Genomic DNA, 25,860 nt, shown 5'->3' on the forward strand with positions numbered 1-25,860 from the left:
CCATCTATCCTGACCGGTGACCAAATGGCTTCTGCATTTCAGATCCAAATCTCAAAAATACGTGGAAAAGGTGCAAAAACATTCCCCCGGCTGCCAGTACTTCAATGGAAGTGATTTAAAAGAGTCTTTTGAGGAAGTTATAAAACCTTTCTTTCCAGAAATTTTTGATCTAATTCCTTGAACTCTGTTTCAGGGCTCCCTCCTCAGGGACAGATGAAATGGCAGCAAAATCTGACATATCTAGACATAACCTCACAGATCATCGGACATGAGGTGAACTTTACTATGCCTTGACAGAAAGAATCCTGAGAAGGACTAATTCTCTTCTTGAAACACATCCACAAGAAATACAGTTCTCAGAAATCAGTGAAGATGGAAAACAACCAAAATGGTTCTTTCCTTTTCTGAAAGAGATACATACACAGAGAAAGAGCATGGTAAGCAAGGAAAACTTTCATAGTCCTGTTCAAGATTCCTTCATGTCCAGAAACAACAGAACCCTGCAAAACCATGTACGGCGCCTGGAGCTCTAATTGGAAATAAACAAAGTCAGTGGGTCATTGCAGAGTGCTTTTGCTTTTTCAAAACAAAACTATGAGCAAAAAACAAGCAGGATTAATTTCAAAGTTCCTCAGCTGCTGCTCTGGCTGCATGTGTTGAGCAACTCATTTTCCCACAACATTTACTGGTAGGGCATTTTGTTCTTTGCCTTTACCTGGACAGCAAACTGGTTTTACCAGTCCATGTGAATACAAATTTTGAAGTAGATTTCTTTATAGAAGGGACTTGTGGAAAGATGATGGTGATAGTCTGAAGACTGATTGAACCAATCACTGAAAGTAAAACATATAATTCACCACTCTATGCTGACCTCCTGTTACATCTGTGTTCAGACATGAAAGAAAGATGCACCTACAACTCTTGTATTCCTCAAGTCAGAGCTAGAGAATTTCTTTGCCTTAAATACTTCTCCATGCATTTTTCACAGAAGTAGACAAAGTCTGGCATGAGATGTATTTCTTGAGGTCTATAGATCAATCAACCAATGACACTTCCTGGTCATACCTACAGTACATGCTGTTTCTGTTGAGTCATCACATAGTTTTGGGGCTGAAAAAACACAAATACACAGTTACCTGGTGCAGTGTGTCTGAGACCACATTCAGAAATTGTCCATATTTACAACTGCGTACCTGAAGTAATTTTCGAAATTTTAGATTACACCGTGATGAAATTAGGCCAGCCTCTTTGAAAATGCATGAATAAAAGCACATTTTTAAATCACTGGTGTGAATGTTCAGAAGCAGTGCTTCAACAGTGATGTAAACTTTCTTTGCAGCAAAAGATCAACTGAATGATCCGTTCCCAGACGGTGGTAGTTTGCCTTTGCCCTATCCACCAGACTTTGATCAAAACAAAAACAAATCTCAAAACTGTTTGAACTGTCTGCTTGACAATGTCAATGAGAAAAATATTCAGATCCCAATGGTTGTGCCCCTCTTTCTTCTCACGGAAGATCAGATGTTAAGAGTCTTTGACTCTAGATGCCCAAAGTTGTTTCTCAAGATTTAGACAGTCCTTTTTCCAGGACATCAGGAGGATGTTTGCCGAATATTGTTGTCAATGGAAAGCACATGCGAAAATTAATACACAGGCGAATGTTTAGTCAATGAGCTTAAACAATTGCTATGGCCGCAGCAATATTGAAAACAGAACTTGAGCAGGCTGCTCAGGAAATCCATTACCTGCTCAAAGGTAGGCAGCATCTACCAATCAGATAAGGAGGAAGGTTGTAAATGGTGGAAAATTTATGGAGCTGCCTCTGTGAGGATCAAGTGGAAATCTACAAAATGGAAAGCTGAATGTCTTCAGTGAGATAAAAAAGCACTTTGAAGATAGTCCTATTTTTACCCGAGTCATATGCCCTCAGTCAAAATACACACAGGATTCTTACAAACGGTATGAGGTAAGGTAATCACAAGTGATTTGGAATCCAGAATAAAAAAATAGCTTCCATTCTCAAAAAACTGGGGTTCATGAAAAATTATTACATTAGCATTTTTATTGATTACCTAGACTCTCTGTTTCAAGTATATACATCCACGAGCTCCCTGGAAACAGGAGACAGCTGTGCGGTTTTGGGAGAGGTTTTTATCATATACCTCATTTCCCAGTTTTCAGGGGCTATCACAAGATATGTAGGGCTATGTAGAGCGCTCTTGCAACGCTTCTTACAGAATGAGATCAGCAGATTCCAAAAAGAAGGTGGAACATGTGAGGATGCCTCAAGTCCTTTGCCCCTGTTTGAGTCAATATCTGGAAAACGGGATAGGATTGATTTACATAGAAGTGGTTGTTTATTTCTGCCATTCTAAGCATCACAATTCACTGTCCAAATTTGTTACTGTGATTTGAGGATGTGACCAGATACTTTCCTCAAACACAGCTTGATGTGAAACTTAGAATTGTCACAAAATTCTGAAAATTGCAGTTTCTAGATGATGTGGAGTTCCTTGTACAATTTATTCTTCCTTCTGGTGCACCAGATGAATGAGGCCAAGCTGTCTTGATTTCATGCGGTTGTTAGTTGAACTTGGACTCAGTGGATCACAGGATTGTCTCTGGCTATGAGAGAGGTCAGATTATATTCGCGACATTCATGGCTCTCTTCAGGATGGCTTCATAATTCCTATGATTTCCGAATTTGTACACCTTTACAAGGTTAATGCTTCCAAAAGAGAGATTGTGTGCCAGGAAACGTTTTGGGAGATTTTCCAAGATAAGCATACTAAAGCGTATTTGCGTCGTAAAGACCTTGGATTGAAACATGAAGTGTCTGACTGAGGAAATCATTCAATTTGAAAAACAAATTGAATCTTGATACGTACAGGCAACATTCCTTTAGATGTTCTTAAAAAAGATTCACAACTCCTGCTTTTTAAGACTGTTTTAACAAAGCTAATGACAAAAAACTCTAAATTACTGAACAGAGTTGGCTAACATGAAATTCCATCTTCCCAGTGAAAATTCCATCAAATACTTTGTGATTATCACAAAAGCCTTTGCAAAGGAGAGCGAGGTTGTAGCAATTAGTGGATCATTGATTGACAGAGACATCGATCCACCATTTTTCTCATATGGACATCAATGCCAATCCTAACCCCAGAACTCTGCTCACCACAGATTAGTAAAGAAAATGAAGGTATGCTGGTGCCTTTGGAGACTCCACCCCCTGGAAAAAATAGCAGCTAATCTGAAAAACATCTGTATGTCTCAGGCCACACAACAGATTGTTGGAGCACAAGAAAAAAACATATTTTAGAAAATCATACGCATACCACAGTCAATAAGTTTGATGCCTCCTCTGTTTTTGCAGACCTTCCCTGTTGTCCTTGTGGAAAATGGCACACACCCTGTGAAAGCTCAACCAAACAGTACTTGTACTGTCTAATGCTCTTGAGTTTAGGCCATACTTGTACAATATTCCTTCAATCTATATGAAATTTGAAGACTTTCTTCAAGAAGATTGGTGTTCAAGGAGAGACATACCATCAATAAATATAGCACTGTTCTTCAAAGAAATCTATTCTGAATAGTTGTGACAAAGACAGCCTTCAGGCAAATCAGGCAGAAAAACTGTGAACCACGTGTTGTACAACAGCTGTTTTTGCCTGTTGAAAGAGGAACGAAACAAAACCCCTTTTTTTCCAAAACAACCAACTTTATCTTCCTTCAACAGATGGAAGACTATATGAATCCCTGCACTTTATATTTCAATGACACCTTCTTCCAGGCTGCAAGACTTTGAGGGTCCCTTGGAAACCAGCTGAAATTGCTGGAAAAATTAAACTGCTGTTCATCTTGGAAACGCTCACTATGAACATCAGATATTGTCTGCAGTTCCTTCCAGAGGCAAGTTCGCGCCAAAATTTCTTTCGGATGTCATTTCTGAAAACCTGGAGGAACAAGTGTACAATATTGCGACTATGAAGGGGAGTGTGAATTTAGTGGCTGGTTTGGCAAGCACTTGTCCTTCTGCTGCATTTCTCATGGACTAGTCTGTCTCATCAGAGAAGAGAGCAAAGGTGGGGGTTTCCATATTCTGAAGCTGAAAAAAAGTGTGAAGAAATCTTTTCTAAGATTCAATCATCTGCTGTAAAAACTCTTCAAACTGGCTTCTTTTTAAACCTTAAGCCACTTGAGGGTAGTAAGCTGAAACAGATGTTTATGTGAAAACAACAGCAAGGTGGGATGCAGTTTCTACTTGAAACACAATGAGACATAGCCCCCATGTAGTAAGTGGAAATTACCATGTGTCTTACTAAAGAAATCAATGCTCTTCTAAAGAACTGTCTAACCACCTCAAGCCTTCTAGTTCTAGGGAGACTTCTGCCATTGTGATAATATGGAGGATGTTAGAGAAAGCATTGGCAAGATACGGCATTCATAACAGGTGGCTACAAGTGATGAAACACATGGTTCCTTACCAAAACCTGGATTTGTGTATACCTGAAGAATGGCATTACTGCCTTGATATGAATGTCCTCAACAACTTTGAAAGTGGACGATTAATGTTTGGCCTGTAGTAGGCTGATTCTGGTGATATTTCTACGCCACTGTCATCGAGCGAGTGGATGATCCACTGGAACAAGAAGACAGTTTCCCTGCCAGATATAAAAATTCAGGTTGGCATGATGACTTTCATTGAAGTAAGCTCTCTTGACCTTTACCAATTTTAAAAGGGAAAAGAAGCACAACTGTGTCAAAAAGGTCCACTTGCACAGACATAGAACAACTTTTGACATCTGGCCTCCACCCAAAAACAGTCTTTTCCTGAGACTTTGGAAAGAAATTAAAAGAGAAATTGACCAAAGCTTAAATGAATTCTGGGAATATGTCAAGTGAGGACAAACAAAAAGCTATTAAACGTCCCTCTACCTCCGCTGGCATCCAGACAAAAACCCAGACAACGAAGCACTTGCCACAGAGGCATTCAGATACCTGCAAAAGAGAATTGAGGAACTACAACAAGGGACTACAACTACAACTGCAACTACATCTACAACTACAACTGCACATAGCACATCCTCAAACTGGAGAGACTTTCGAGATTTCTATGACATGTGGAACTCAGAGGCACAAAGTCACAGGAGGGGACGTGAGAGATTCTATTCAGAACTATTCTAGAAGGCAATATAACTTTTGGTCATACCACAGAGAAACTCCAAGGCCAAACAGAGGAGAAGCAAAACGCTGGTATGAACAGCTCTCAATGTGATATCAAAGCAGCTCATAATGACACATGAGGAGATAGTTTCAGAGTGTGTCTGTTTAAAAGTGCATCAGGCTGTGGAAAAAGCCCTGATAGCAGCGATGTACAGGGGGAAGTGGACACCAACCGAACAACTGCACAATAACTAGCCTTGCTCACAGGTGTCCCATTTCAGTTCACAGTTGGCCTCTTTACCGAACACTGTGAGGCAACTGACTGACCCTTGGTGTGGATGACAGAAAAAACTCAATATCCAAAATATCACCATTTTTCCTCACATTCCAAACAAGCAATTTGGTATTAATAATGCCATAAGGGCATTGGATATTGCAGCAAAGCTTTTAGAAAAAATAGAAGAATACATATCTTGAAATTTTATACTGTTCAATAGAGGCAATCATTTGGACCTCTTTTTTTTTAGTATATTTTTAACACTGTTTAACATTCATAATGGAAATTCTTAAATCTCTGGCATTAATAATGCCATAAGGGCATTGGATATTGCCACAAAGCTTTTAGAAAAATAAAAAAAAGTAAAAAAAATAGAGATTACATATATTGAAATATTATACTGTTCAATAGAGGAAATCATTATGATCTTTTTTTAATGTTTATTTACTGTTAACATGCATAATGGAAATGCTTCAATATTTGTAATCATGTTTTGATAACTGTCAATCTGGTTATCTTTTTGCTTATTATTATATGCAACATTTATATTATTCCGTACTGGGCATTCTTGTAGCAAACAGTAGAGCATGGCATTAGCAATGGCATGGCCATGGGTTCAATTCCCAGGGATTAAATGAAATCAAATGTTTATCTTAAATGCAATGTAAGTTTCTTTGGATAAAATTGTCTGCAAAATGTGCATTAAAAATCATATTTAAATGAAAAATGTCAATGTCCATCATTTAAAAGCATGGGTTTTATTTAGAAATATTAACAGAAGCCAAAACTGTTTCAACCAAATATTCACTAAATGACAAAACTGCAAAAACTGAACACTAACAGTCACACAACCATCCTGCAATACAGATGCTGTATTTGCTTTACAATCTTTGCAGCAAACCACTTCTTGAGTCTATTGAAGTATAAAATATTACATGAATAGTGTCTCATGTTGTTCCCCTTACTGTTTGTGAAATTAAGCTTCGATTTCAGCAGCATCTGGTTTTCCTCCACGCCACTGCAAAACCATGACAAAAGTATTTGTAGTTTTCTGGTGTCCCAGTAATAACTTATTACACAAATTCTGTACATAATTACAGCAGGTGCACTGCCTGTCCTTTACGTAATGAACACAATAAAAGAAAGCAAGCATTGTTAAAAGTGGTCTTTACAGTGCTGGCCAATGCGGTGTACAGTGCGGCTGAAAAATTCAAGCAGATATCACACTTTAACACAGTAATGAAAAGAAGAATAAAAGCCCTCACCTGCAGTGGTCACTTTTTCCTGAAATAACGATCTCATCTGTTTGGTATGTTTTAACGAATTAATGGAAAAGGATACTTTCTTTTCAATCAGTAATCACTAAAATGTCACCTCCATACATTCATCTACAGGAATATAAAATAATCTATTTGTGAACGGTGATGTCATACTGTAAAAAAAAAATTTGTTCAAACTTGAAATGCTGTGAATAATGGAAATTTGAGCAGAAATAGTTTTCAGATTGGGACTTGGTTACCTGAATAAGACTCTTCATCTATTCATTGTTATTACCCTGATTTCTGTCCTGCACAGGCTAAAAGTCCACACATAAATCAAATGATTTAATAAAGAATGGTGGGGGGTTAAATAAAATAACAAACAGTCCACAGGCATGTGGAAAATATGTAAGGCCCATGTTGAAACACTAGCTGGGAATGCATAAGCTTGTAAATTTATGGAGCAGCATATCCACAGCACACCTTCAGTACTGCTTTCTTGCAAACAAAGACTTAGATATCCATTTCTCCATCTTATATCCATCCTTATTGCCATTTGGTCTCCAGATAAATTGATAAACCTCCATTCATCAAAGATTTGTGTGTTGATGTAAAAAGAGAACAAACCAAACAAAAATTGGTTTGATCAGTTTTTTTTTTTTTTTTAACATTGGTGATAGTAATTCATTGACATGAAGTGCATTACACATTTTCACACGCCTTGAAAATTACAAAGACATAGTCCTGCAATCTGGATCCTGTTTTGACATCAGGCACTCCTTTTGCCCTTTTGGGCCAGTCCTCCTCACACACAGGGAACATTCATCACGCATGTGTTGTATGTGCAGGACAAGTGTGCTTGAATAAAAACTGAACTCATAATTGTGTCACACAAGAAAACAGGAGATGAAATCAAGTCATTTGCCCTGACCACTAAATCAAGAGTTTTATGTGCAAGGCATTCTGACAGTTTGATATAAAAAATAAACTGCATAGCTCCATCAAGGACTCTTAATGTTTGTGGAGGAAGAGGCAAGCCTGTCCGAACTTCCCCCTAACACTTCCTTTGAAAATTTGCATATGCAGATATTCCTGGCATCTGGTTCCTCCTCCATGTTACACATTCTCACATGTTGTAGGCCACATATATAGGGTCCAGCTGGTCGGCGAGGAAGCCGTCCCGCAAGTGCATGCGCTGTCTTTCTCCCCTGGAGTTGATAGGAATGACTCCAGGATCCACCACCACAACGACCCCCACTATGAGATAGTGCTCTTCCAGAACCACGTTGGTCACCAGAGCAACAAGATCCAGGGCTTCCTGTTCTGACCCCTCAAGCTCCACGACCACCACCAAGAGATTTTGTCCATGTGAACACAGCACTGAGGAGAGAGTGAGGAGATGAAAGGTTTATCTAAGTATGAAAAGCAGAATACTGTATATACACTGCAAAACATGGCTATTTTTGTACAACATGGGTATACAACATGGCTTTATTTTTTTTAATCAAATACAAAGTGTAAAAAAATGCTATATTTTATACAGCAAGATATTAATATGGAAAAACAGTCTTCAGGAAGTCTTAAAGAAATGATTCCAGTTAAATGAAACTTCGTCAACAGCACACAGTTAATTATCACAGAACTTCTGTTGACTAGTCCTATTTGTCTTTCTAATGTTAGCTGACTACATGATAACAAGTAGGCATCCCTTGATAAAGAATTGCACTTAACTGTATTTAATGTGCACTTGTAGTGTGCAAAAAAAAACTAAAAAAAAAACTACATGCAGATAATATAATATTAATGAAAGAAGAGGTCACTTGAGTGTACTTAAAGAGAACACACTAGCATGACCGTTTCACATTGGAATACACATTTAAAAAGTGCACTTTTTACTAATGTCAAATTAGAAGTTTTATATTGATGTGTTGACTAACATACTAAAGCACATGCAATGTACTTGACAGTAGTGTGCTATTCAGTATTATTACACGGCTCTGTGGAATACTTCATTCTGATTGGTCAATCGCAATATCCAGCGGTATGTTATTCTCAGATAACAACCGCCAAATTGAATAACACACCGCTCTCTGGGTACTACAAGTTATCTTGACAGGGACTTCTTATATGCTTAAAGAGTTACTCCACTATCATCGACTGCACCATCTTGTGACTGAAAACACAACCACCGTGTGTTACATTGGAAGACTTCAGCATTAATTTCAACATATATTGTAAAAACAAATCTTTGGATAGCCGTGTAATAAATCTGCTTCGTGTCGGGGTCTTGACCACCCTGTCAGGGTTTATTCTGAGATAACAGGCTGGATGTACATTATCCCTACATTTCAGTATAATAAATTGGAACTTCTGCATTACAAATGTGTAATAAATATATTTAAATACAATACATGACATCCCAAGCTGACATGAGATTAAAGTATATTTTAGTTTACCATAAATGTTTGTCAGTACATTCAGCAGTATACTTTAACCATATTGTTTAGGATATATGTTTTTTTGTGAATTTAGATGTATAGTTTAACTTTATTTTTAATTGTTTTAAATTACTTTTTAATTTTTTATTTTGTGTTTATTGTGAAGTTCAGCTAATTGCATTCAATTTTTGTGCACCAAGTAGAGGCTGCTCTTTTAAAGTTTGTTTAGGAATGGTATCAAAACTGTATAGTTACCAATATTGGATGTGACTATGTTAGAGAATGTTAGATTACCAATGTCCATTAGTGTAAGTGTGTTTGACTGGCCAACAATAATTACAGTCATCATATAGTCTTCTTGGAATTTTAACATGCCAAAAAATCCCACAACTTGTGTTTCAGGAAATAAGGTAATCAACAGCATGTCACAGATCTTATCTTGTATTTAACTCAAAACTTCCTTTAATGCCTTTGTAAATTTTGCTTCTCAGGAAAAGTAACTTGTGTAAAGCAAGGTTTAAACATTTTCAAAGATAATTATTAAGAATAGTGAATTTTTAGCTATTGTCATGGATGCACCGAACAATGAAAATGATCAAATGTTCAGTTGTTATAAACAGTAAAATAGAGAGTTTATATTACAGTTGAGTAATGATTTAAATAAAAGGTTTATCCATTAAAATCTACTTTAAGGTATAAGGAAAGCATTTAAAAATATTGCTTACCACTCTGCAATGCTCTTGTGTGACCTTATGACAGATGTTTCAATATCAGTGGGATGGTAGCGCATTCCCCGCAGCTCTAGAGTCTCATCTAGAGAACCAACCACGTACAAGGCATCGTGCCGCTCTAAAATAATGTGCAAAAACATCATTTATTGGACAGCAAAACTGATTTTTCCTTTTATCATATCTGATATGAGTACACACCAAAAAACAATGTAAAAACACTACAACTAAATAAAGAAAATTCATTTATTGGCTTGTCAGGGTGTGTGTTGAAAGCCTTAAATGAACATGATTTTAAATTGAAAAGTCACCTCAGAAATATCTTGAAATGAGACAGTAGTGTGTTTGTGTGTTTGGATACAGTACCTCCACTGGCATCTGTAAGTTCTGTGCGCCGCAGGAAACCGAGATATCCAGTGCGAGCCCAAAGCGTCTGTGTGTCACCGAAGCTCAGTCTGGTGCTGAAGTGGTCAGCATGCAACGCCTCTTCACCATAAACTGTATAGTATCCTGTGGCATTATGGGGGCTGCTCACCCAGATCTGTTTTTAAATACAGTCCCATCAGCTCACTACACATGATATAATATAACGTAACAGACTCAGCTCACTACACATGATATAATATAACGTAACAGACTCAGCTCACTACACATGATATAATATGTATAACAAAACAGACTGCAGGTAACACTACTTAAATAGCACTAGCTTTAATATTTGAAACTCACTTCTCCCAGATGAGAATCTCCAAGAGGGCCTTTGGTCTCTGTGTTAGCAATTATAACCTTTACCCCAGGCAGAATCTGTGCATTGAAAAATTAAGGTGAGAAACTAAGTTTTTTTTTTTTTTTTTTAAGATTCTCTTATGCTCACCGTTTTTTTTTTTATTTGATCATGTTTACATTTTTTTTTTTATTTTGTGATGTTTTATTACAATTTACAGGAAATGTTTTCTGTTTTAATATATGTTTTTAATGTAATTTATTCCTGTGATGCAAAGCTGATTTTTCAGCATCATTGCTCCAGTCTTCAGGGTCACATGATCCTTCAGAAATCATGAAAATATGCTGACTTTATTATCATCAGTGTTGAAAACAGTGTTTTCTGCTTAATACCATTTAAGTAAGATAAAAAATAAATTCTTTTATTCAGAAAGAATGTATTAAATTTATCAAAAGTGACAGTAAAGACATTCATAATGTTACAAAATATTTATATTTCAAATAAATGGTGTTTCTTTGAAATTTCTATTCATGAAATAATAAAAAACTGTAAATGTGTCAGGAAAAACTTTTCTAATAATAAACATTAATAATAATTGAGTAATGATAATAATAGATAACAAATCATCATATAGGATCATGATAGAACTAATGGCTGGGGCAATGGCTGCTGAAAATTCAGCTTTGTATCAAAGCAATAACACACACACACACACACACACACACACACACACACACACACACACGTACATATATATAAATATATATATATATATGTTATTAATAATACAGAACATTTATAGGAAAGTTATTTTAAATTGTAATAATATTTCACAGTATTACTGTTTTTAACTATATGTTGCCTCAAATAAATGCAGCCTTGATGAGAATAAAACACTTTTATTTCAAAAACATAAAAATATTGAAATTATTCCATTGAAATTTTGTATGTGTATTCATTATTTATAATTTCTCACCTTCCCAGATTCCGTCAGTGGCAGACTGTGCGGTGATCCTCTCTCAACTAATCGAACCCTGAGCGAAAAAAAAACAAAAAAAAAAAAAAAAAAGATCAAATATAACTGAACTTTTCTAATTAAAAAACTAAAATAAATTTACTTTTTAGCTAGTAAACAACAGAATATGAATAGACATGAATTGACACAGAAGTGTTTGTTATAGCACCTGTCATGCCGCAGAGCCCTCATGTCTAGATATACTGTGGTGGGATCCGGCCCAGAGGTGCCCTAGAAACAAAGAGCAGCAGATCACTGGAAGTATGTAATATATCTGCCACCACAGATTCTGTGCTCATACTACTGATCCACCTTCAGGCACCAGCACATGTACTGTGTTACCATGTACCGGTGGTGACATTATAAGTGATGACACATAGGACCTTCTATGCATTTTTAGCAAAATATAGAAATGACATTCTTTACCTTCACAGATGGAAGTAGCAAAGAATTTGTCATAAGTTTCCTTTAAAGGGATAATTCACCCCAAAATGAAAATAATGAAAAGATGTCTATTTTTATTTTATTTTTTTTTAAGTTTGGTAAACAAACAGTTTTGGTTCCCGCTGACAGTTCAAAAGTTTGGAAACATTACTATTTTTTATGTTTTTGAAAGAAGTCTCTTCTGCTCATCAAGCCTGCATTTATTTGATCAAAAATACAGAAAAAACAGTAATATTGTGAAATATTATTACAACTTAAAATAATAGTTTTCTATTTGATGTATACTTAAAAAATAATAATTTATTCCTGTGATGCAAAGCTGAATTTTCAGCATCATTACACCAGCCTTCAGTGTCACATGTAACATCCAGTCTATCACATGATCATTTAGAAATCATTCTAATATTCTGATTTATTATGAGTGTTGGAAACAGTTTCTGCTGTCTAATATATTTGATGAATAAAAGGTTAAAAAGAACTGCATTTATTAATATAAAAAAAAAAAATTCTAATAATATATATTCTAATAATATATTTTCTTTACTATCACTTTTTATCAATTTAACACATCCTTGCTGAATAAAAGTATTGATTTGAAAAAAAAAATAAAAAATACTGACCCCAAATTACTGACCAGTAGTGTATATTGTTATTACAAAATATTTATATTTTAAAAACATAGCTTCTTTTTTTTTTTTTTTTATTCATTTATATTTTTTATTCATCAAAGTATCCTAAAAAAGTATCACATGTTCTGAAAAAATATTAAGCAGCAGAACTGTTTCCAACTTTGATAATGAATCATCATATTAGAATGATTTCTAAAGGATCATGTGATAATGATCCTAAAAATTCAGCTTTGCATCACAGAAATAAATGATAATTTAAAGTATAATACATTTAAAAACAATTATTTTAAATTGTAATAATATATCACAATATTACATTTCTTTCTGTATTTTGATCAAATAAATGCAGGCTTGATGAGCAGAAGAAACTTCTTTCAAAAACATTAAAAATAGTAATGTTTCCAAACTTTTGACCTGTACTGTATATATATAATGGTTGTTTATAAAACATTAAATATAGTATATCTTCTATTATGTTTCCCAAGAAGTCATACAGGTTTGGAACGACATGAGGATGATGACAGAATCAATTTAATTTTTTTCTTAGTTCTTGTAAAACATCTTACTCTTGTTGTGTCTTACTTAAAAGCATTAAATGATGGAATGAGGCATTACAACATTTACAATGACCTGCTCATGAATGTAACCCCTGTACTGCAAACACAGCTCATACATAAGCAGGTCTACTCTTTATGCACAGCTACAAGCATTGCTTCGGCACAGCCTAGAGTAGATATATAGTAAGTGCAGGGCCAAGCACAAAAGCTGTGAAGAGCAGAGCAGGCATATGAATATTTGGACTACTTAGATAGATAGATAGATAGATAGATAGATAGATAGATAGATAGATAGATAGATAGATAGATAGATAGATAGATAGATAGATAGATAGATAGATAGATAGATAGATAGATAATTAACAATTGAGTATTTGTAACAACTCATATATGGATCTCATGTCATCTTATGAAATAAAATATGGTACTGTATGTAACAGTGCTGCCACAAATAATACAATATTAACAAAAAGTATTAGATACTTAGAGACTGGAAGCAACGCATTCTTTATGTCATGCACAAGAGCATTTCACATATATATATATATATATATATATATATATATATATATATATATATATATATATATATATATACATATATATATATACACACGAACAGTGACATATGAAAAGCAGAGCCTTTACAAGCGTACTGGAAGCCCCCTGCTTGCACCCCTGTGGTCCCCATCTGGGTCACAGTACCTGCTCAGCCAACTTGCCCAGCCTGCTGGGCTGACGAGAGGGCATGGAGCAGCAGACAAACACAGGCGTACATTTAATACACAAACAGATACATACACATACAGTTACAGACATGCATCCAGGCCAGTGAACAGAACATAAGGGCACAGAAAATGATTTTGAACAGATAAAGGCCTATTCACACAAAGAGTGATGCGACCAAGCGAAACAAAAAAATCTAACAGTGTCAATAGTAATTTTTCAAACCAAGTGTGATATTAAATTTCGATAGCCTTAGTGAAAATGTTACATACCTGAAAAAAGCGCTAAATTATACCTCTTTTATACCTTTTATTTATACCTATTGCTAAAACATAATGATATATTTAGCTTTTGGTGTGAAGAGATTTATAGTGCATTATTCTTGTCATGATAAAAAAATCATGGAAATTTCACACTTAATGTGAACAGGTCCTTTAAAAGCACACATGAGAGTTTCTACCTAACACAAATAAAAACACTTGAGTTCATCACTGACCTGAAGACAAATGGCCACATTGACCCTGCAGCCGAAGGTGGTGCTGACGGCCCGCGAGGAGAGCCCCAGGTCTTTGAAGATCTTCGAGAAGGACTGTGTAAGTGTGATGCGAGGACGTTCTTCAGCCACCACCATACAGGTCCGTACACATGACAGATTCACATTCCGTAACTACAGGTGTACAGATGTGGGTTAAACTCAGAGGAACAAATCAAATGCAACTTATGCCCTTAACGACTTTAACTAGAAGTACTGTAAGCTAAATGGGATCCTAAAATATGCTGATACACAAAGATAGGACACACAACTTAGTCCAAGATAATGAAAAAATTTAAGGAAACTACAGTTTGGTGTCAGTAGGATTTTGAAATATTTGTATTAGAAGTCAAAATGCTTACCAGTGCTGCATTTATTTGATCAAAAATATAGTAAAACTGTTACATTGTGAAATATTATTGCAATTTAAAATCACAAACAGTTTCTATTTTCATATATTTTAAAATGAAATTTATTCCTGTGATGCAAAGCTGAATTTGCAACATCATTACTCCAGTCTTCAGTGTCACATGATCCTTCAGAAATAATTCCAATATACTGATTTGCTGCTCAAGAAACATGTATTATCACTGCTGAACTGCTTAATATTTTTGTGGAAACCGTGATAATTTTTTTCAGAATTCTTTGATGAATAGAAAGTTCAAAAGAATAGCATTTTTTAAAATAATGCATTACTTTTATAACAAATATAAAATACTGAAATATGATATGCTACATTATGTATGCTAAGGATGTGTAATTACTGTATATTACTGACCCGCAGAGCTTCAGTCTGGGAGCCCAGGCCTTTGGTACACATCTCCATCACTGAATACGAACAGAACGTCACTCGTACTTTAAACTGACTGACAGCAGAAAGCCACAGAGACGGATTGGTCTCCAGCTCCAGAGCGGGAACCAAAATAGACTGATGGCCTGAGTACACACTGCAAACACAAACATGATTCACATCACTGTGCGTCACATAAATAAAACAATATCACAGTATCCAAGGTGTGAACTGTCTCTCACCTGCAGAGACACCAGAGGGCAAAGCCCAGGCCACAGTAGGGGTCCAGACAGATGGCGATCTGTCGAGAGGGGTACAGCTCACACTGCAGCTTAACAGAGCGACACAAGGCACTGGTGGCAGCATGGGACATCTGTGAGAAACACACAGTGTTAGAAATGTCAATCCCACATAAAATTAATGTGTTATTGGCACTTGAATGGCAGGTTAGACAGCACCTTGACCCCAGCAAGGATTCCTGTGGTAGAAACACTGAAGTCCAAGTAGGCAAGCATCTCTGGGGTGGGAGGTTTGTAGATCTGAGGAATTCGCTTTCTTGGGAGATCATCTGAATGGAATGAATACACCTAATTTATAGTTTCTTTTAACAAGGGATTGCAATGATACAATAGTAAAAAAGTGTAAAAAAGTGTCTTTACCTGTGTCCAGTATCAACGGCCATGTTTTAATATCCACAGCGGCCGCTGCCTCTTTGGATTTCAGTAGTTTCATTATTGCTTGAGTTGTCAGAATACATACAGACTTACTGACCTGTCAAACACATGCAACAGGACAGAAAAGTTACAGCAGGGAATACAAGATAGTGTTTAATCAATCAGACACTGGCTTAAGGCTAAAATAATACTTGTTAATATATATTAATTCCCAATACACACACACACAGAATATAATCTACATATATAATCTAATTTCATTAATCTACAGTGGTAGTATGTGGACATTATAGTCCCCATTCATGAAAATAATCATGTTATTTTTATATAAAAAGTTCAACCACTTGGTTAAATAAATTGCAAAAATTACTTGAGTGAGAAAGATTTAGAATTATTTATTTGCAATGACACTTAATTTGTAAAATAATATAAAACAACACCTTACGAGTAAGTTTCAGTTAGTTAACATTAGTTGATGCATTAGGTATCATGAACTAAATATGAGCAACCACATCAAATGCACAGCAAAAAAAAATCTATAAAATACAATAATACAGACTGGTCACAAGGGGGCGCTAGTGTTTGTGTTTATTGGCTAGGGAAGCACGGCTATGGTAAACAGCACATGCTGCACTCAGAGATTGAAGTTACCTCAACAATCATTTTAACGGTTGGCAGGGTTGTGGCTAAGTTCTGTGGGTGTGGAGGCCTGACGGTGACCGGGACACAGCCGGCATACAGACAGCCATAGAAAGTGGCAATCAGATCAACACCTGCAAAATTAGAAAGACAGAGAAGTATTGAGCCCCTTATAACCTGAGATCTAAACACTCTTTATCAGACCACAGTAATATAAGTGTCTTTCTCTCCTACCAGGAGGATAAACAAGTGCTACATGATCTCCAGTGTTAAGTCGACCTCTTTCCATCAGAGCTACAGCCACACGTTCTGCCCGCTTGTGCAGCTGTACACAGGAGGCTGTGTTGGCCACAGTGCCCTGAAAAAATTAAACAAACCAAGTAAGATGATAGTGAATATACACAACCTGTCAATGAATACAGTGTTTCCTGGGCTGTGGGATAATGAGTTTTGTACCTTGGCATTGAGCAGCAGAAACAGAGGGTGATCTGGTGTGGCCTGAGCCCTCCACTGCAGAACATCCTGCATGTACAGGAACTACGAGAGGAGAGAGGACACATTCAGACAACAGTATACTTCAGGACCTGTCACTGTGATAAAGTGCATTTAATTCTATTGAAAGCGCACTTTAGTGTACTTCAAATCTTAGATTAAGTTACTTGTTCTTGCAGATTATATAATATTAATTAAATAATGATGAATTTCCGAGAGCTCTCTGTCCCTCCCATAGACAGCAAGGATCCTAACATGATCGAGGCTCAGAAACGTAGCAAGAACATTGGTAAAATAGTCCATGTGACATCAGTGGCTGGCTACACAGAAATTTTACGAAGTGACGAGAATACTTTTTGTGTGCAAAGAAAACAAAAATAACGACTTTATTCAACAATTTGTCTCCTCTGCATCACCCTATAGTGCAATTTTGTAGAGTATTGCATACATAAACAACATATGCTGTTCTGTATCAGCAGTACCGTATGCGGATACGCTGTTTACATTGTTTACGCTTGCCTTTTATCAGAACATAAACAGTGTATCTGCCTACATACATTGCATACATTGTTTATGCATACATTGTTTATGCGTTTAAGTGTACTCCCCAAAATGGCCCAGTAGGGTGATGCAGAGGAAAGAATTGTTGAATCAAGTCGTTATTTTTGTTTGCTTTGCACACAAAAAGTATTCTTGTAGCTTCGTAAACTATTTTACCAATCTCCTTGCTAAGTTTCTGAGCCTTGATCGTGTAAGGATCCTTGCTGTCTATGGGAGGGTCAGAGAGCTCTTGGATTTCATCAAAATATCTTAATTTGTGTTCCGAAGATGAATGAGTGACATAAGGGTGAGTAATTAATGACAGAATTTTGATTTAACACAGACTACACAGGACTACATGAAGTGCATGTGTGCATGTGACAGTCATGCCATCGGCAAATTTGATGATGTGGTTTGAGCTTTGCATGGTTGCACATTCGTGAGTCAGCAGAGTGAACATTAATTGCGATTAATCACGATTAATTGATTGACAGCACTAATTACTGTATGTCCATAATAAGTACTCTTTTTTAAAGTACGCTAAAGTCTGACCTCTGTGGTTTGAGATAGAGAAATGGGGTTGAGTTTTACCTGATCATTGTCCTCCAGCTGTGAAACATCTCGCCCACAGGCCTGTGCAATCCTCTTTCCTGCCACTAGGTTTCCGACTATCATGGAAGCAGGACCCACCTCTGAAACAACAAAGACAACAGGTCATATGATGTGCAAAATATGCATAAAATGAAAAACAACCACCCAACACTCACGTAGGACTCACCTGTACCCGGCTGCTTCTGTCTAGGTTTGGGCAGGTTGGTGACGCAGGTATGAGGACACATGAGTACGTTGCAGGGGTGCAGGGCTCCCTCCAGGAAGCGCTGTTTGGTCTCTGAGATGTGGATGCCACCCAGAGGAGCTTTGGGTAGTGTGTTAGCGGGCACCAGAGCCAGGCAGTACACTCCCGCCTGATGAATGCTGTCGATAGCCTGAGAATTAAACAGAATGTGGTCAAGAAAATATGTATGTGTGTGTGTGTGTGTGTGTGTATGTGTGTGTGTGTGTGTGTGTGTGTGTGTATGAGTGTTGTTATTGTGCACATTACAAGTAAACACTTCGGACACACCTACTAGTAATTGTAAAAATGCATACAGTTTTCTGTTAGGGTCAGGTTTAAAATATTATTTTGCAGAGTCCTCATTTAGATAGCTTAGTAAACATGTGTGTGTGTTCACCTGCAGCACACGACTCATCCACTGGAAGCTGTCCTCCTCAGAGGCGTCTGGTCTCTGTTCTGCCACCACAACAATGCGTTCATCATGCAGCACCGATACAGAGAAAACCGCAATCCTGACAGAGAAAAGAGATGCAGCCTTCAGTCCACGCAGAGATTCATACTCATCTCAAGTCGAGAGTAAATGACATTTGAGTTACCTTCCTCTGTAAACAAACTTCATGGGCTCCACAGCCAGTGCTGTGGCCACCACATCATCTGCGTTATGTCTCCGTCCACTCACCACCATCAGTCCATCCATCTTTCCCACCACAAACACCAGATTATCCTGTAATACCAGAAACAAACCCAATCCCAGAAAGATGAACTCCATATGTTAATGATTTAAAAGACACTTAAAAGTTATCCTGCTTCAATAGGAATGGTTTTGTTTTAAGACATCTGGACCCACCGGCCCGATGAAGCCAAGGAGAGATGTGCGTGTGAAGGGTCTGTCACTGATGGGAGCTCCTGATGATGTGACTGGAATGGTCTGAAAGCAAAACAACGAAAACATTTTAGTCAAGTTTACAATACTGTCAAGTCCTTATTTTACTTACCCTTTTTTTTTAGGTAACCATCACAAACTTTTTAACAGGATGAAAACACATAACTCAAAGCTCTTGATGACTATTGGTTTTATTTGTGAACTTTATCCATTTTTTTAACAAATTGTTCTCATTGGCTATTGCTTTTTTTATATATATATCTTATATAAAGTTATGCCACAGTGCAATGCTCATTTCTAGAATCACTTAGTTCAATTAGTATAATAAAAAGAATTGCAGTTGTGAATGAATGTTTTAAACGAGTGAATAATTCAATGACTCACTCAAAAAGATCCAAAATACACCAACTGGTATATGTCAGCTACAGAATGGCCCACTGAATGAATCAAAGTGAGTCTTTGACAGAAATATTTCATTTTCAAAATTGCTACCACTATGGCTGCACATTTAATTTAATATAGAACCAAAATCGAATATCGATTGAACAATTTAAGGCCAACACTATATGTTTAAAAATCATTGGAACTTTTGTTTACCTCAAAGACATTCTTGGTCATGCCTGGCAGACCATAGTAGGAGATTCCTGTACTGCTGGAGCTCACACAGATTTCTCCAACCTCATCCGTTCGACACAGGTATGGTGTGCCCTCTACCCGGATCACACACACCAGCGCTACACACACACACAGAGAGATGCATAGACAGTACATTAGTCCCCAAGGGAAATTAAAAATTAAGAATAATAGAATGTTAAACATAAAGTGCCAAAAAGTCAAGCATTTCTTCATCACACTATTCATCCAATCAAAACCGTTTTGTTTCAGTCTATAGATCCATCAGTGAGAGTCAAGCAGGTCTCACCTCCAGGCATGACCTGTCCTACATCCTGGACAGTGAGCACAGAGAGCTTCTCCTCTGTGTCTACTCGAATCACTCCATAACTCAGACCGCTCATGGACAGCACTGCCTTACCAGGAGGAGGAACACCCATCTCTGGAGGCCTGGACACACACATACAGAGTCATTCAACATGGATTTGGGCTCTGGAAAATGACACTGCCATATGCAAATTCAAATGCAAAATGCCATTGTCATTTCTGAGATGCTAACTGAAATGCATTAGATAATAAGGTGAAATAAAATAGCAAGCAGTGTCTTGTGTAAACTGGCCAGAATGCATGCACTAGAACAGTAGCAAGTAGCAAGTTGCTGTAATGTCATCAGTGTACCTGCGGATGGCGACAGTCATGGCCTCAGAGGAACTTGCACACGGGCAGATCACCTCTGGCCGCAGCCCACGGGCCTGAAAGACGTTGAGGAAGGCATCGCAGGACGATATAGACCCTGCATTTCAATATGCACAACATACACAATGTTCCAGCAACAGTTCAGGCTGTGTTCCATTCGATTTGGAATTATGCTTGTTCTCAGATTGTTCCGTTTAAGTGTTTACTCACATGGGTTTGCTCCATCAGCGACGATGAGCATGCGGAGAGAACTGAGACTGATGTCTCTCTGATCCCGCTGGGCTAAAAGTGACCAGTGCATATCCCTGGATTTCACCACGGCTACACGTGCTGTTTGAAAAACACAGGACATATGAACATGCAAACAGTCACACAGCATTTAATCAGTGTAGTAACAGCTATGATGTAAAACAGGTGTTTACTGTCTATATGTGACCCTGGACCACAAAACCAGTCATAAGTAGCATGGGTATATTTGTAGCAATAGCCAACAATGCATTGTATGGGTCAAAATGACTGATTTTTCTTTTATGCCAAAAATCATTAAGATATTAAGTAAAGATTATGTTTCATGAACACATTTTATAAATTTCCTACCGTAAATATATAAAAAGTTATTTTTTGATTAGTAATATGCATTGCTAAGGACTAAGCCAATTTTCTGAATATCTTGATTTTTTTGCAGCAGCAGATTCCAGATTTTCAAATAGCTGTATCTCAGCCAAATGTTGTCCTATCTTAACAAACCATACATCAATGGAAATCATATTTAATCAGATTTCAGTTGCTGTATAAATCTATTTTTTTTGTTTTTTTAAAAAAGACCCTTATGACTGGTTTTGTGGGCCAGGGTCACATATAGAGATCAACTATTAACCTTAAACTTACATGTCAAGAGTGCAAAATCTGCAGAATAAATTCTGTTATTTCTTAACAATTTTAATGCAGTAGACAGTATTTTATAAATAAGTTTTGACTGTAAAAGTTCACAAACTCATCTTTCTGTAGTTGCATAATTTAACCTGTAGGTGGCAAAAGTGTGTCTTTTTAAAAAAAATTATGAATGAATCTTCATAATACATATAATCTGAAGAAATGTGAAGGAGTATAACAGTACTCTACTCTCCAAAAGTTTGAGATCAGTAGATTTTTTAAATATTTTTGAAAGACGTCTCTTATTCTCATCAAGGCTGCATTTGTTTACTGTAATAAAAAATACAGTAAAAACAGCAATATTGTGAATTATTATTACAATTTAAAACTGTTTTATATTTTAATATATTTTAAAATGAAATGTATTCATCTGATGGCAAGACTACATTTTTATTATCTTTACTCCTTTCTTCAGTTTCACATGATCCTTTAGAAATCATTCTTATGAGTTGATGTTTAATTTTTTTTTTTATTTAAAAAAAAATTGTGGAAACTGTGGTACATTTTTTTTCATGATTCTACAGCATTTATTTAAAATACAAATCTTAATGACAAATTCTGTCAAAATGTATTCATTTCAAACCAGCTGCAAATTCTTTATTTACTGTAACAGGTTTCATAGGTTTAATGCACTTAACCTCCTTTTTACTTAAGAATCCAAAACGTTTGGAATCAACTCTTTACATTTACATTTACATTTAATCATTTAGCAGACGCTTTTATCCAAAGCGACTTACAAATGAGAACAGTAGAAACAATCAGATCAACGAGAGAACAACAACGGTATACAAGTGCTATGACAAGTCTCAGTTAGTCTAGTACAGAACACGTAGCCAGGGTTTTTTTTTTTTTTTTTTTTTAGAACTCTTAGAACAGAGTCCATAAAGAGCCTCTAATCTGAAGAATAGTACAATTAATTGCAATGCAAAATTGACAGCAACTGCATAAATAAACAGCAACTGCATCTCACATCAGTTCATTTGGTTTATCCACATGTAAGTGGCCATAGTTCTGTGGTAAAAGATCATGACACACAGGCGGTCTGGCTTTAGGCAGTACACTCACCTTTATAGGTGTGGACTTTCTGGATCCAGGAGAGAGGGTTGACCTTCATCAGTGAGTATGGGATGCTGATCACGTGCATTCGGTTCATCACACTCTGAACACATCACCATGACAGCAGTTGCCAAGGACACAGGTTAAGAAAGCAAAAGACAGCTGGATGAATGCAAGGTGATCTAACTCCTTGTCCATGTGTGAATGAATGTGAACGTATCAAACCAGATGTGAACCACATGTGTCTGACTTACCGTGAGGACCCCGTGCCACAGACCAGCATCTCGTTTGAAGTCCAAAACATTTGTTATAATTTCACCTATACAAGTGAGTAAAATCTCAGTAAACATTCCGTGGTGTATATTCCAAAAAGCATTTACAATAAATGGTGTGATGTATGTAACAACAGCAAGCAAAACATCATAAATCATTCATGAATCATTTCAAAACTTTAGAATTTTTGTTGTGTAGATCTTAGTTATCTCACTGATAACAATTACATTTGCACCAAATCCAGTTTTAAATGTGTATACAGAGGGAGAAGAAGAGGGTAACAGTGTCTTTACTGCAGGAGCTGCTGTGTAAGGAGTGTTAAGGGTTTGTGAGCAGTTATTTAGAGAGTGGAAGTAGGACACTCTAGACCTGCAGTGGCCGGTCTCAGAAGAGCTTGTGTTTGATGTGTGTGAGTCGCACGCACTCACCCTCTGTGTAGCCACAGGCCTGTGTGAGCACATGACAGTGAGCCAGCATAGCAGAGTGAGACACCGTAATGCCCATAGTGCTGCCCTCCTTACTGGTCTTATACTGTGTACAGAAAAACAGACTTAGAGTTAGAGAGATGGACAGATAGATGAACGGATGGACAGACAGGTGGATGGATGGATGGATGGATGATAGAGGCAGAGACAGACTGATGAATGGATGGATAGACGGACAGATGGACAGACAAACAGACAGACAGACAGACAGATAGATAGACAGACAGACAGACAGACAGACAGACAGATAGATAGATAGATAGATAGATAGATAGACAGACAGAAAGACAGTCAGACAAAGATAGACAGATAGATAGATAGACAGACAGACAGGCAGACAGACAGAGATAGATAGATAGATAGAAATACAGACAAAGATAGATAGATAGATAGATAGATAGATAGATAGATAGAGTAGATAGACAGACAGACAGACAGACAGACAGACAGACAGACAGACAGACAGACAAAGATAGATAGACAGACAGATAGACAGACAGACAGACAGATAGATAGACAGACAGACATACAGACATATAGACTGACAGACAGACAGACAGACAGACAGACAGACAGACAGATAGATAGATAGATAGATAGACAGACAGACAGAGAGAGACAGACATACAGACAGAGACAGACAGATAGACAGATAGACAGACAGACAGACAGATAGATAGATAGATAGATAGATAGATAGATAGACAGACAGACAGACAGACAGACAGACAGAGATGGATAGAGACAGACAGTCAGACGGACAGAGAGAGAGACAGACAGACATATGGACAGAGAGAGAGAGATAGATAGACAGACAGACAGAGATAGATAGATAGATATATAGACAGACAGACAGACAGATAGATAGATAGATAGACAGACAGACAGATAGATAGACAGACAGACAGACAGACAGACAGACAAAGATAGACAGACAGACAACGAGAGACAGACAGACAGACATATAGACAGACAGACAGATAGATAGATAGATAGACAGACAGACAGACAGACAGACAGACAGACATAGACAGATAGATAGACAGACAGACAGGCAGATAGACAGACAGATAGATAGATAGATAGACAGACATACAGACAGACAGATAGATAGACAGACAGACAGACAGACAGACAAAGATAGATAGACAGACAGACAGACAGACAAAGATAGATAGACAGACAGACAGACAGACAGACAGACAGACAGATAGATAGATAGACAGACAGACAGACAGACAGACAGATGGATAGACAGACAGACAGACAGACAGACATACAGACTTAGATAGATAGATAGATAGATAGATAGATAGATAGATAGATAGATAGATAGATAGATAGATAGATAGATAGATAGATAGATAGATAGATCCACCTATCATTGGTCATTATCTCAAAATACGCATTATGCCTTAAGTTTGTGTGGTGCTGACCTCTATGTATGCGATCTCATTGCTAGCATCTCTTATTGGCGGATGCCAGTCTTTAGGAGGCTTTACAACATGCTTTCCATCAGTAACAAACCACAGCAGTCGTGGCCAGCCTGTAAAAACATACACATGCATTATACCTGAGGCAAAGAAACAGCACCATTAAATAAAGATGAAGTAATTGGCTTGTACGGATCACCCACCCTTAAAAGTGACAACTTCTCCGGTCTGTGCTTTGGGCAGACCCTTCTGACAGGCATCAGTGGTCAGGGCCAGAGTGACCCCACAGCTGCCCAACAGAAATCCCACCTGCTGACTGCCTGCATCCTGATGAGAGGAGACACAGAGAGTCATCAATACAACATCGATCTGCAGTCCACTCACTCCCCCTCCATCTTTAATCAGACGGTCTGCAATAACAAGGCATTAAGGCATCATGTGTGTTTTTGTGTCCTTCATTTTAAAGGGGTCATATGACGTTGCTAATAAAGAACATTATTTTGTGTATTTGGTGTAATGCAATGTGTTTATGCGGTTTAAGGTTCAAAAAACACATTATTTTTCACATACAGTACATTATTGTTGCTCCTCTATGCCCCTCCTTTCTGAAAACGCTTTGATTTTTTGACATCGTTCTGATAAGCGAGGTGTGCTCTGATTGGCCAGCAATCCAGTGTGTTGGAATTGGCTGAATACCTCAAGCATGTGATGGAAATGTTACGCCCTTAACATACTGTGATGCCGTGTCCTGGCGCGACGAGACAAAACCAATAAAACCCATTATAAACGAGGCATTTGTTGCATTCAGTGGGGACATAATTACTGATTATAATGACTTATACTGTCTTTTTACGCGTTGCGTTGCATATCGTGCCCAATAAACATAAAACCATGTCTGCATTTGTGACCAGAGACAACAAACAAGCGCTACTGTACACTACTCAAAACTCACATTAGATTAGTCAGTGGCAAATTCTTTATTTATATAAACTTACTTACAGGCTATGAGTCAGAAGCTCCAGAC

General features: G+C 37.2%; 1 protein-coding gene across 1 annotated transcript in view; it reads right to left on the reverse strand.

The window, feature by feature from the left end:
- Window positions 1–7,489: 7,489 nt before the first annotated feature.
- Window positions 7,490–25,860, reverse strand: part of LOC109109519 (disco-interacting protein 2 homolog A-like) — a 136,063-nt gene continuing 117,692 nt past the window's right edge. The window contains 29 exon segments of the mRNA XM_042730677.1: window positions 7,490–8,062; window positions 8,064–8,082; window positions 9,866–9,989; window positions 10,235–10,409; window positions 10,598–10,672; window positions 11,569–11,626; window positions 11,777–11,838; window positions 14,460–14,630; window positions 15,274–15,442; window positions 15,528–15,658; window positions 15,744–15,853; window positions 15,945–16,056; window positions 16,611–16,732; window positions 16,833–16,956; window positions 17,055–17,135; window positions 18,222–18,322; window positions 18,409–18,616; window positions 18,863–18,977; window positions 19,062–19,189; window positions 19,313–19,393; window positions 19,946–20,082; window positions 20,271–20,410; window positions 20,639–20,753; window positions 20,867–20,986; window positions 22,655–22,748; window positions 22,900–22,964; window positions 23,347–23,449; window positions 24,840–24,949; window positions 25,040–25,163. Of these exon segments, the coding sequence (XP_042586611.1) occupies window positions 7,829–8,062; window positions 8,064–8,082; window positions 9,866–9,989; window positions 10,235–10,409; window positions 10,598–10,672; window positions 11,569–11,626; window positions 11,777–11,838; window positions 14,460–14,630; window positions 15,274–15,442; window positions 15,528–15,658; window positions 15,744–15,853; window positions 15,945–16,056; window positions 16,611–16,732; window positions 16,833–16,956; window positions 17,055–17,135; window positions 18,222–18,322; window positions 18,409–18,616; window positions 18,863–18,977; window positions 19,062–19,189; window positions 19,313–19,393; window positions 19,946–20,082; window positions 20,271–20,410; window positions 20,639–20,753; window positions 20,867–20,986; window positions 22,655–22,748; window positions 22,900–22,964; window positions 23,347–23,449; window positions 24,840–24,949; window positions 25,040–25,163 (3,408 nt within the window). The 3' untranslated portion in view covers window positions 7,490–7,828.

The sequence above is a fragment of the Cyprinus carpio genome, chromosome B9 (genome assembly GCF_018340385.1).
Source record: "Cyprinus carpio isolate SPL01 chromosome B9, ASM1834038v1, whole genome shotgun sequence".
In the NCBI taxonomy this organism is placed as follows: Eukaryota; Metazoa; Chordata; class Actinopteri; order Cypriniformes; family Cyprinidae; genus Cyprinus; species Cyprinus carpio.